General features: G+C 36.6%; 2 protein-coding genes across 3 annotated transcripts in view; one reads left to right on the top strand and one right to left on the bottom strand.

Moving 5' to 3' along the window:
• LOC133524504 (deoxynucleotidyltransferase terminal-interacting protein 2) overlaps positions 1-12,940 on the bottom strand; it is a 28,954-nt gene that overhangs the window by 11,179 nt on the left and 4,835 nt on the right. The window lies entirely within an intron of this gene.
• The window catches only part of LOC133524514 (estradiol 17-beta-dehydrogenase 8), a 229,910-nt gene continuing 219,770 nt past the window's right edge, over positions 2,801-12,940 (top strand). Inside the window, exons 1-7 of one of the 2 annotated variants that reach the window (XR_009800390.1) lie at positions 2,801-2,968; positions 4,290-4,427; positions 6,920-7,113; positions 7,687-7,792; positions 8,237-8,321; positions 9,283-9,398; positions 9,984-10,766. Coding sequence is in view for 1 of the 2 variants with exons in the window: in XM_061860594.1 (XP_061716578.1) it covers positions 2,926-2,968; positions 4,290-4,427; positions 6,920-7,113; positions 7,687-7,792; positions 8,237-8,321; positions 9,283-9,398; positions 9,984-10,069 (768 nt within the window). In the remaining variant the exon portion in view is untranslated. Of the gene's footprint in view, positions 2,969-4,289; positions 4,428-6,919; positions 7,114-7,686; positions 7,793-8,236; positions 8,322-9,282; positions 9,399-9,983; positions 11,773-12,940 lie in introns of those variants that run through there. The other variant, XM_061860594.1, reaches the window with a different exon arrangement.

The following is a 12,940-nucleotide window of genomic DNA, read 5'->3' as shown; positions in this document are numbered from 1 at the left end:
TATTCTGCGTCTGCCTGCCTTTATCCTAAATAAAATTAACGAAAAACACTTACTTTCTGTAGGGGCGAACACTGACCACCAACAGCTGCGCAGTTCCAAATTCAAAACCCCAAACAAGCGCGAGCTATTTCAACGCAATTCGAATTTCAACTTTAGATAAAACCGTTAAAATAGCTCGGGCGCTAAAAAAGTAGAAGGCTACAAACCGGTAGAAATCTAGATTGTTAAATTTATTTAGATTTTGCTAGTCTACTTACCAAAAGAAGACGTCATGTTCGGAACGGAGGCGCGAGCGAAATGGACGAACTCTAGAGCTTTAGCTCGGAAGCTGGGTCTAGACTTAATTTGCGCATGTCCATTGGCATCGATTGGACGAAGCCCCAGGACGTCTGGCGTTGCCTAGTAACCCTAGTCTCCCTGAGTGGGATGAAGGCTGCGGTACTCAAAGTTTACGTCTTGTAGGTAATTGACAACATTGTAAAATGCAGGATACCTACTGTTTCAGTGTTTTGTTCGATTCAGTGTGTTGTGTTTGGATTCAAAGTGGATGTAAATCATATTATTATATTAAAAAAAATCTAAATATCTCAAATAAAAATGTAATGTAAACGTCATTTCTAAATGTATAATTAGTTTGAGATAGAGACTAGTGTCTGTCTACCGGTTAATAAAATAAAAAAAATGTCATTGTGTCTTCAGTATGTCCCCTTCATCTCTATGTGTATCTTGTTGTCACTATTATGTTAACCAACGAAATATAATCTGGTTTGGTAGGTAGGTAATAATAAATACAACACTACGCTATAATATGTACATAAGAAATAAAATAACTGCTATGCTAAACTGTATAAAAATACTGAAAACTCAGTGGCGGATCAGGCTAAGTAGTATAGGTATTACTACAGAGGCCGAGACGTAAGGGGTTGCCGGCCGAGCGTAGCGAGTCGTACGAAACCCTACACTGATGAGCATGGTCCGTCCGATGCGCGAGAATAGCAATTCGTGGATTCGTTTCGCTGTTGGCTTCAGTTCCTTTTCGTCCGACAAAATTAAAGCAATCCAAGAGCCCCTTGATACAATTTTCCACAGGCCCCGCGCTAGCTCAATCCGGCACTGTGAAAATTCCCAAGAAACTTTGGGAGCCGCTGTCTCTCTCCCCTTTGCAAGAAGATTCCAGAAACATAGGTATAAAGTTCTAGTGCTTGTACAGTACCTACCCATAACACGACAAAGTTAGTTTTTCACAGGTGAAATGTCGCCACTGTCGCAAAACAGGAACAAATTTTATGTAGCAATATAAGTTCCAATTTTGTCCGCTGAATATAATAATATGGTATTATCGGGACGGGCCTCAGGAAAGGCAAGCTGCACCACTCAAATACGCCCTATACCTATCTACCATGTTATACTACAATAGCCAATGTTTATGCCTAGAATTATTCAGACCAAGATAAGTTTGCAGCGATTTTGATAACCCAGGCGGCGAAGTGTTATTAACTAAACGTATTCATTTCATAGACGGTACACGTTTAAAATAACACGTGTACCGTCTGGGCTACCAAAATATCCTATAATATTAACGGCTATAATTTGCCGCTGTTTCTACTGACGAAAACGGCTTGACAGACTATATATAAGCATGTGACCAACTTAATTAGACAGTATTATCAGAAATATCCACCTTCCTGTGTAAACATCATAGAGTCCGTGCGGAAAGAGAAGAGTCGTAGAATTTATTGGTTCTCATATCTTCCACCACTCTTCTGTTTCCGCACAGAGTCTACCGACAACACCTTATGTTTCCCTGTTTCCCTTACACATCTCCCACATCACATGGCGACCTTGCCATGATTTCCCACATCACAATGTCACTAAATATGGTACATGTACTTAAAATATTAAACTTTTTAGTTACTTACCACCTTGTTTAGTGATTAACTTTTGTTTTAATGTCAAAAAATTAAACCACTTTAGGTATTTTTTTAATACTTATATAAGTTAGTATATATTATAGCATTGGTGTTTAATAGTCTCCATATTTAGCTCCTTGCACTACCTGTTGACTTTTGTATAAGTTCTACATTTCCTGCTACCTAAAGGTTGCCTGGAAGAGATCGCTTTTTAGCGATAAGACCGCCTGTTGTTACCTGGTTCTGTTTTCCTTAAAAAAATATTTGTAGTTTTACAAGTATGTAAAGTGTATAATTGGCTACTTGACTGTTTTTTGTAAATAATGTCAAACGATCTTGATTTTCCTGAGGTTCAAATGTCTATATGGCATTTAAGCAACACAAAGGTCAGAAATGAGAGTTAAAGTCTGACGCTCGCAGTCGACGATTGAAACGCCTCTAACAAAATGATAACGTGATGTGACGTCACATCATATAAGTCTGGCCTAAATGTATGGAAGATCAAGGAAATTGCCATTTTGACCCTGAAATATTGCGTTTAATGTGTATAGTTGTCATACAATTTATTTTTCAATAAAATGTAAGAAATCGAATGGCATCATTTTCTTTTCTATTTTTGAAAGACAAAAAAAAATTTTTTTTTGAGTCTTCGGAGCCTCGTATTTTTTTATAATCTCAATATAATTTTTTAAATTCCACTTTTTTGTAATGGATGGCTCATTTTCTATCCATTTAACTAAATTTTGTTATAATATTCAACATGTGTCAAGTACCCAATTGTTGGTGCAATAAATAATATTTACTTACTTACTCTGAGGTAAAATAGGGTAATATTTGAACGCACCTGATAAGAGTCTGGCGCAATGTCAATGTCATGCCAAAGCAACGTCAATCAAACCGATATTGATAACGAATAGTTCAAAGTCGAGGAAGGTGGTATATAAAGAAAAACAGCGGTGTACCAGCCAGTTTCTTTACTTTTACATTGTTTTGATTAGTTAAGTTCTTCGTCAACATGGTGTCAGGAATCGTTGCTGGCAGATTAGCTATAGTGACAGGTTAGTTTTAATTTTAAAAAGAAAACAAAACTTTTAAGAAGTTTGTACATTGCTAATGCTATGTTATTCGCATTCGTAATTTCGTAAATCTTCAAAACAGAATAATTGAATTGAATTGTTTGTAAAAAATAAAAGTTATGAAAGATAATTTATTTATTGAATTTGAGCATGAAAATATACGCCGTTAGTTTATCAGAAACAGCTGCTATTAGGTTATTTCTTTAAGTCCCGGTTTTATTTAATTTCTAAGTAGTCGTAGTCGTGATTCAGCAACGTCATGTAAGATTTATCTAGCCTAGAAAGATAGATTTATTGTTATGTATAAAAAGTGTTGTAAGAACTGTAACCTGCAGAGATAACTCACCTCCCTGCAAGTTTCTATGCATCTCCGCAGTTTACAGTACATATGGCAGGTAAACTTAAATACAAGCTTGATTTTAATCTCCACTAATATCTCATCTAGTCGCAGGAAGTTAGTACAGAAGCAAAAAATTAAGTTATTTGTTTGACTTTTTAAAACAGTGTAGGTTATGCCTTGAAGATCAAAATTAGTTGTAAAAATATGTTGTATATGTTGGTATTTTATTCTCCTAAGCCTTTACCTATTGCGGCCTAGTCAAGTTTGAATCAATTTCAATACAAATTCAACTGTATTTCATTGATAATTATTAAAATTGTATTGGTGATAATTAGTACTAGTACTAATACTAATTATCACAAGACCTAAGACTGTGGGGTGTTAGAGGTTATTAGTTTTAAAGCCCATCTTCAAGTTGAGAGTTTATGCTTTAATTTTTCCAGGATTGTTCCTTCGATTTTGAGGTTTGTCCTATTCCGATTGTGCTATTGTGAAGATGTTTTTGAACTCAACTATAGAAAAGTAAGTAAGCATAGAGTGCTCACTCCACACATGAGTTTACTTACTTAGTAATATTAAGTTGTATGAGACGTATAATAAAACATATTACTAATAAATTGTTTAAAATTTGCTTAAACTTAATACCTATTAAGCTTAAATCTTATTATGAATGAATTCTCGTGCGAAAATTTATTATAAATAGGTTTCTATGTTTGTATGGACCGAGCACTTGCTTGCTTACTGACCATACATAGTAATAAAAAAAAAAGCTTTTATTTCGGACCAGATATCCATATTACAAACAACAAATAATTAAAATATTTGCATATAAATTAAATAAATATTATTAATTAAATTAAACCAACAAAAATATCAATTAAATTGAATTAAAAATTATCAACTAAATTAAAATTATCAATTAAATTAAATTACAACATTAATGTATTCTATGTTCTCCCTCAGGTGCCGGATCAGGTATCGGACGCGCCACATGCCAGGTTCTGTCCCGAGAGGGAGCTACAGTCATAGCAGCTGATAGGAACTATGCGGCGGCCGAGCAGACCATCAAAAGCCATGCTGCCCTCGCTAGTGGGTTTAATGGTAGGTAGAGTACCAAGATAAAATGGCCGCGATTTTGACAGCCTAGACAGTGCAAGTGTTACGTTAACGTCATAATTTCATAGAAGTTTGACGTTTAAAATAACACTTGCACCATCGGGGCTGTCAAAACCGCTGCCAACTTATATTGGTATGACTTTAGCACATAGCTCTACATGTTTAAATTTTTTTTATACACCGTGTTTTAATTGAATTCCGTTAACTTCGGAGTATCGGTAAGTATGTTTAAGGAAACTAAATTACATAGTTAATTAAAAACAAAAATTTTTTTTTTATAAAAATTAATTAAATGTGTGTTCTTTTTTATTTCCGTTAATTTCAAAGGTACATCCCAGCTTAAATTAAGTAAGTTTCTTAAAGACACCGGTATTGTAATTAACTCCATTGTGGATATAATCAATAATTTATTTTTATCTTATAAGGCCCCTAAATGTGTGTACACTTGCTTTGCCTTGGGGCCTGTTTACGTAATGATTAGTGTTTAGTACGAGTTAATTAATAAATTTAATTGCTACTAAACGTAAGTATTCTCTCGGACTTTCTATTTTCGAAATGACATTGATATGTCACAGTTTTCAATTATTTGGTTGAGTTAAATGTACTGCCCTTGTTACAACAACGCTATATGCAACATTTACTGACTTTGAAAAAAAAAAAACAAATTTTTTATATCGTCGGGGATTGTGCAATACCGCGTAACTAACAAATGCAGTAAAGTCCAATTACCTTGTACATTGTTTTAATTTCGAACTCTTCCGACTTTGTTAGTTGCGCGGTATTGCACTATCCCCGACGCTATTCCATTTAATTTCCATAAACGTACTTACTCATGCCCCGAAGTTAACTGAATTCAATAAAAACACGGTGTATATGTCAATGTATAATGTGTGTGTGTGTGTATGTGTGTGTGTGTGTGTATGTGCGTGTGTGCGCGCGCGCGTGCGTGCGTGCGTGCGTGTCACGGTGTCTCTGCTGAGATAAGGAATTGTACTTCCTTAATACCTATGTATTCACGATTGGAGGTCTTGTAGTAAATATGACCTGTGTTTTTAACTGTTAGGTAGGTAGGTATGAGTTTATTAAAATATGGCGCCATATTGTCAGTTTCAAATATTAACTTTATGCTGTTTGTATTAAGGTAGAAAATCAATCTGCCAGCAACAAAGCTTGTTTTTATACTACTATTTATTTTTGATAACTGTAAACCCATGCTTTAGATAAGCAAGGTCATAAAAATACATCTTTATCAGCCATATACCAACTAAGGTATAAATATAACGCTTTAATAATATAATTATAGATCGTGTCATTCGCCACGACGGGTAGTCCAGCAGTGGCAGCATGGTTCCATTTTTATCACTTGTCACTATGCCCGTCACTTTTGCACTTACATACTTGTTAGAACGTGACAGGCATAGTGACAAATGATAAAGACCCGACCAGCGGCGAGCGTCAGGAAATGTTAAAGATACTTATTCACATTGAAATACTGAATGTAAAGACGTAGGTAAACCACAGGTTAACTGAATGTCAATATTCACATTCAATTAAGTCTCAGGGTTCTTGCCATCCAAAATACGCCATTAGGCGGGTCCACACAGACCGAGGCAGCGCGCTTAGGCACGGCGAGGAAAACGCGCGTGCCGCCTCGGCTGAGGCACATCTATACTGACCGGTTTGTGTACAATAGATGTGAGCGTGACTTTCGGTCAAATTTGAACAATAAATACACCGATACTGATCTGTCAGTGTCAAAAGTGACATTTATTCAACCAAAAACGTCACTTTCAACACTGAGAGATCGGTATGACATCTTATAAACATTGTTCGGATTGCCCGTCAGTTTAATGCTCTGTAAAGTCGCCATCTGATATCGGAGCGACCAACGTGTTCACAAATATCTGAACAAGCACTTTAACACCTTGACAATATATGCGTGTTCAGATATTTGTGAGCGCCTTGGCCGCTCCGATATATATGTGATGACGACTGTACAAAACTTTGTTCGCGGAACACAAATTTAATGTGAAAAACCAGGGCCATCATAAGTTAACATTTCAATGCCCTTGATATCGCCATAAATGATGTCACTGATAGTGGTAAGACATTTAGTTATTTTTTTGCGATAAAATGAATAGAAGTGAATGGTAAATAAATATAAATTATTTTACGATAAAATAATGTACTTAAAAGTGATTTTTAGTGTTCCATTTACATACCTCAAAATGCCTAAACAAAATTAAGAAACTAATATTTAGATATTTTTAATTTAGGGTGTTTATTTAGTCATCTGCAATAATTAACAGGGTGAATATATAGGTCATACGGACCAACTTTTACTATGGGACCAACCACGAAATCGCGAAAAAAAAAGGCTGATTTATACATTTTTGCTGTCTGACCTTGACATTTTCTATGAGAGTAATTTTTTTTTCGCGAATAGACACCCTGTATTGTCGTAATTATCTTTCCAGATGCAGGCGACCACTCGGCGATCGAGCTCGATGTATCAGACTCCAAGTCGGTAAAACACGCCGTCCAGAAAACATTGGAGCAATACAAAGCCCCAGCCAGTATAATAGTCAACTGTGCCGGTATCACGCGAGATAATTGGTTGCTGAAACTGTCTGAGGAGGACTATAGCCAGGTGCTGGATGTCAACCTTAAGGTATTACCTTTATCAGTCATGTATATCTAATAAGATATTTCCAGCGTTGAGTCCAAAAGCGATTAAATTCAAATGATATTTTGTATCAAAAGTATCAGACTCCAAGTCGGTTAAACACGCCGTCCAGAAAACATTGGAGCAATACAAAGCCCCAGCCACTATAGTAGTCAACTGCGCCGGTATCACGCGAGATAATTGGTTGCTTAAACTGTCTGAGGAGGACTATAGCCAGGTGCTGGATGTCAACCTTAAGGTATGACCTTTATCATTCATATCTAAGAGAATTTGAAATAGAGGTGTATTGTAAAGGAAAACTTCGTGTAATATATCAAAGGCCAAAGGTATGGCAGCATCGTTTCGAGTGATGGCGCCACTTTTTGATATTTAACACATATCAGTGAAAGAATAAGGATCAAAGTCAAATGAAGTTCTAAATGTTTTAATCATGTGTCGAAAGATGGTAGTAAATTTACTGTGACTACAAAGTTTTCTTTGACAATCCACCTCTTTTTCAAATTTTCTTCGCTTGGATTTACACCCTGTACGTTTATACCATGTTCTGTATTGTTTCAGGGTACATTTCTGGTGATGCAAGCGTTCGCGCAGGCGATGGCTGAAAAGGGCAAGCCGGGGTCCATCGTAAATATATCCAGCATAGTCGCAAAGTATGGCAACATTGGTAAGTCTGAACGATATTCCGCTAGATCTTGAAGTATTTAACAACTGGAGACACCATGTCTGTAAGTTTCTGTACAAAACAGTCTGTCCATTTTTGCGGTGGGGGGGAGGGGGGGGGGAGAACTCATCAGTGAAGGAATAAGGATCAAAGTTAAATCGCGTTCTATAAATTTATATCATGTGTAGAAAGGTGGCAGTAAATTTACTGTGGCAACTAAGTTTTCTTTGACCATCCACCTCTATTTCAAACTCTCTTTGGTCTTAGTCAATTTGCGTAATACTATCATAATACTATCACGCAAAATAGGCGCGAATTGCGACGTCGAGTTGCGGAAACCCAGCCCGCGAATACGAATAACGAATACTATCATAATATTTATTTTAAATTTTATTTAAAATACCACTGGCAGACTACTAAGATTACTTGCATACCATACAATTACAGGTCAAACTAACTACGCGAGTAGTAAGGCGGGTGTGATAGCTATGACTCAGTCGGCAGCTAAAGAATTGGGAAAATTCAATATTAGGTTAGTACCTTTTACAGCATTTTACAATATACACGGTGTCGGGATTAGAACGATACAAATGTCAATGTGTGATCGGCACGGTCGGTGCCACACCGCGGATTTCCGAATAAGTCTTATACGAAAACTCTTAAAAAAATATTATTTAAAAATACTAAATAAGGCGGGTCCACTTAGAGCGAGCATACGCGCGAGGCAATTTCCTCCCGCGCCTTCTGCTCGCCTATAGATAAACTTTTTCTAACAAAATCGCTGCATTTTTTAGTCATGTCCATTCATGTCCATATTAAGTTTTTATTCGGAATCCCACGGTGTGGCACCGTTCGTGCCGATCACTATCATTGATAGAGCTGCTACCGATTTAACCTCCTGAGACCTCCGGTACAATTTTTTGTACATATTCAACAATCTATTCTAAACTTACTTCTATTAACAAAAGGTTCCAAATTCAACAACAAAACTGCGTCTGGGTCTCTGGAGATTACTCATGATTTTGCACTGAAATTTAATACTTTCTGATGACTTCGGACATGGATCCCGGATATGTCCTTAAACTACGTCCAAAAGAGAGGTATGGGCATTGTGAATGTCATCTCGCTTTGTGTGGTAGGGCACAGCCAGCGGATGTCATTCCAGATCTAGAGCAGAGCCCGAGTGGGGAAGTGCCTCCACCTTACAGAAAACCGCACCCATATAACACTAGACCCTACTCAAAGTGCTTTGTTCCTGTCGGTGAGTAAGGTTGCCAGAGCTCAATGAGGGTGCGGACTGTTAGAGCAGGCAACATCACCTCTAGAGTTGCAGGCGTCTAGAGGCTACGGAGACTGCTTACCATTAGACGGGCCGTAAAAAAGTAGTTTTTTTAAATAGTTTTTTTTTTTTAATAGTTTTTTTCACAATAATCTTCCTTCTACACAGTACAATGACACGGGCAAAAGCTAATTTATTTTAATTCTTATTGCAGAGTGAACGCAGTCCTTCCCGGTTTCACAGAGACCCCGATCGTGGAAACTATCCCCGAGAAAGTAATGCATCAAATGATAAAGATGATACCCTTGGGCAGAATGGGCCAGCCTTCCGGTAAGACCTTTAAATTTTTTTTTTCTAATCTAAGATAATAGAGCAAAAATCTTATGACCAATAACAAATAATTGTCAGTCAATTAAAATAACTAACTGGGTTATATCGGTGCTCTTTCTGGTGAGAGTATAAATCAATTTTCAGCTTCTATAACTTCTTGCCAAAGAAAATTTGATATATAGGTGGATTGTCGAAGTAAACTTTGTAGCCACAGTAAATTTACTGCCATCTTTCGACACATGATTAAGACTTTTAGAACGCCATTTGACTTTGATCCTTATCCTTTCACTGATATGTGTTCAATTTATTAAATATCAAAAAATGCCGCTATAGAGTATAGGCCAACGGTATGGCGGCGTCGTTTCGAGCGGTTGCCGATAGATGGCAGTAAATTTACTGTGGCTACAAAGTTTACTTTGACAATCCATATCTATTTCAAATTCTCTTTGGTGATGCAATCCCACGACGTTTTGATACTCGTACAATACACACACCGGTCTATATTTATAACTTCATTACGCGTTATGGGCTCTTAATGCCCTGAAGTATTTTACTTAGGTATGTACATTATCCATACGTTCACAGAAATAGCGGAGGTGATAACATTCCTGAGTTCTGACAAAAGCTCCTTCGTTACCGGGGCAGCCGTCGACGTCACGGGCGGGTTCTAGAAACTTCCAGCAGTTAAGGTGTGTCCAGATCTGGACGCCGCTGCACTTAGTACAGGGTGGCCAAATAAGAAGTATACATTTTGTTTTTAAATTTTAACTGTATTAAGTTCAAAAATTATTAAGTATTGTTTTAAAAATATATTCTTCAGGGTTGGCAAATTCATGCGAAACATAATGTCTGACATATGTCCACCTCTAACAGCAGGCAAATGTAAGCCCTTATCATCCCAATGTTCAGCATCTATTCGTATATTTTTGGCATTATCTTAGTACATTTGTGTCGAATAGTCGGTTTTAACCGTTTAAATTTCATCAGCTCGTTAGCATAGACACGTAATTTTAGATAGCCCCACAGAAATAAGTCAAGAGCTGCAAAATTTGGGGAATTTGGATAGACACGTAATTTTAGATAGCCCCACAGAAATAAGTCAAGAGCTGCAAAATTTGAGGAATTTGGGTGCCAAACACTGTCACTTTTTTTCAAAATTAATCAAGCAAACAACGTGTTTTAAACAACAGAAACATTTGAGATAAAATTGCTTGCTGCTAGTGGTAGACATTTGGCAGAAATTGTCTTCCGTATACAATTGCCAACCCTGAATAATATATTTATGAAAAAAATATTTAATAAAATTTCCACTTAATATAATTAAAATTTAAAAACAAAGTGTATCATTCTTATTTGTCCACCCTGTACGTGGGTTATACTGAAAGTTTCTGGAATGAGCCATTTAGAGGTCACGCAATGAAAATGTTTATTTGTATAAATAACTTATTGTCTGTTTTTGGATACAGTTTGTTCGGTGATGATTTGCATTTTAGGAATGCTGTTTGAAAATTATACGTCAGGGATTTTTTAAAGATTTTTTTAAACATTTTTAAGACTCCAGGAACTTTCAGTATAATCTAAGTACACACGGAACGGCAAACCACGGCTCTTCCAGTCTCGAAAAAAACGTTACAGAAACACGACTTAAGTCGCGCTTTAAAGTTAAAATGGAAATGCCTTTATAAGTTATAACTGGTGCTGTTATCTGTAAATATATATTTATAATTTACTTTATCTCAAACTTGCAATGAGATGTTGACATAAGTTAATTCAAACTAGGTCCGTAAATACTACGTATCCGGTGCGATGAATGAAGATGATATGTAAAGGAATTTCATACAGCCTTACACACCTAGGCGTGATAAGCAACCTTCTTTTGTTTTAAAACGTCAAATTGTGACGCAGTGGCATTAAACTATCAAATAGTACTAGATTCGTAATTTGTTTTTAGCTGTGTAAACCTACGAATAAAACAAATTCATTACAATTTATTACATTGCAAGTTGGAGAAAAGCACTATACAAATCTCGGCGAGAAACTGGATTGCTGGCCACGTATCCCTAGACGACCTCGCTACGCTCGGCCGTCTATATCTACTTGGCCTGCAACCTTTGTATAAGTATTTATGGACTAAAAACATGAGTTATAAACACCCTAAAAAAAAGAATATATTTTATACATTTTGTAATTTTGCTTATTCTACATTTATTACACTTATTGGTGGAATAATAGTGCCTTTGTCGATAGTTAATAGTAAAACAAGAAACTACACGGAATTATATTTTTAACATTTTTACTACTCCGCGTTCTAAGTCAATCTAGTCCAAGATCATTGTAACATTCGAATATCTAGTAATAAATATTGCTAAGTGAATATTATGTTTTTACACTTAACATGAAACACTTTTTATGTCATAAATTCAACATCAAAAGTAACGGAGACTACGCGTCAAAAGTGTAGATACAGTCAAATAATTTAATTTCCGTACCATTTCGTACCTTATCACAGTGGCAATTAATATGAAAGTCGCTACAAACCCCATACTACTCGTATTGTCACTTTGACAAGGTACGAAATGGTACTGAAATTAAATTCCTATATATATATATATATATATCGTCCTCCTCATCGTTTTCGATGACGGCGACCCTAAATAAACATTATGGACGTTGCAACGATCTTCCAGCAACATTTTTTTTCTAATAAAATATAACGTTTTAGTAAAGTAACGCAATTGTCCTTGGAATATCCCATGTTTTTTTTTAAATATCGGCATAAATAAATCAACTATCGTGAAACGGCGATGATAGAGTCTTCTTCTTCTTCCTCGCGTTGTCCCGGCATTTTGCCACGGCTCATGGGAGCCTGGGGTCCGCTTGACAACTAATCCCAAGATTTGGCGTAGGCACTAGTTTTTACGAAAGCGACTGCCATCTGACCTTCCAACCCAGAGGGTAAACTAGGCCTTGTTGGGATTAGTCCGGTTTCCTCACGATGTTTTCCTTCACCGAAAAGCGACTGGTGGAGGTGGAGGATAGGCAGGCGTTTGACCACGATCACACCTGATGGTAAGTGATGATGCGGTCTACGGTGGAGCACGCTTACCTATGAGATACCTATTTACTCTAGCCTTGAAGAGAGAGAGAGAGAGAAGAGACAGGTGGAAAACAGTTTATAAAAAATGCCTTGTCACTGCTGAAAATATGTATTGCAAGCTCAAATAGTCTAACTAGTCAATAATCATGAATATCATGATAGTCTGTGTCAAGATATTTTTCAGTGTTTAATCTTCGTAGATATTTTTATAACAATGTTTATCTACCATATCATGTGAAAGATGTATTTTTGGGAAATAAAAATGGTGTTTGGAAGTTGTTTCATTTATTTACTGTACTTTATAGTGAAGTTAACATATTGACTGCTGGGAACTCGTTTGGCGGGTTCTTTATTCGTAGTCGCGTTCCTCTACAAAGCGGGAAAACGCTGGGATCGGCTTATGTAGCGTTACGAAAACGGCAGTGTATGTGTTAAGTTCAATTTT

The sequence above is a fragment of the Cydia pomonella genome, chromosome 1 (genome assembly GCF_033807575.1).
Source record: "Cydia pomonella isolate Wapato2018A chromosome 1, ilCydPomo1, whole genome shotgun sequence".
Taxonomy (NCBI): domain Eukaryota; kingdom Metazoa; phylum Arthropoda; class Insecta; order Lepidoptera; family Tortricidae; genus Cydia; species Cydia pomonella.
Note: the sequence above shows the minus strand (reverse complement) of the source record. Positions and strands in the feature narration are given on the sequence as shown.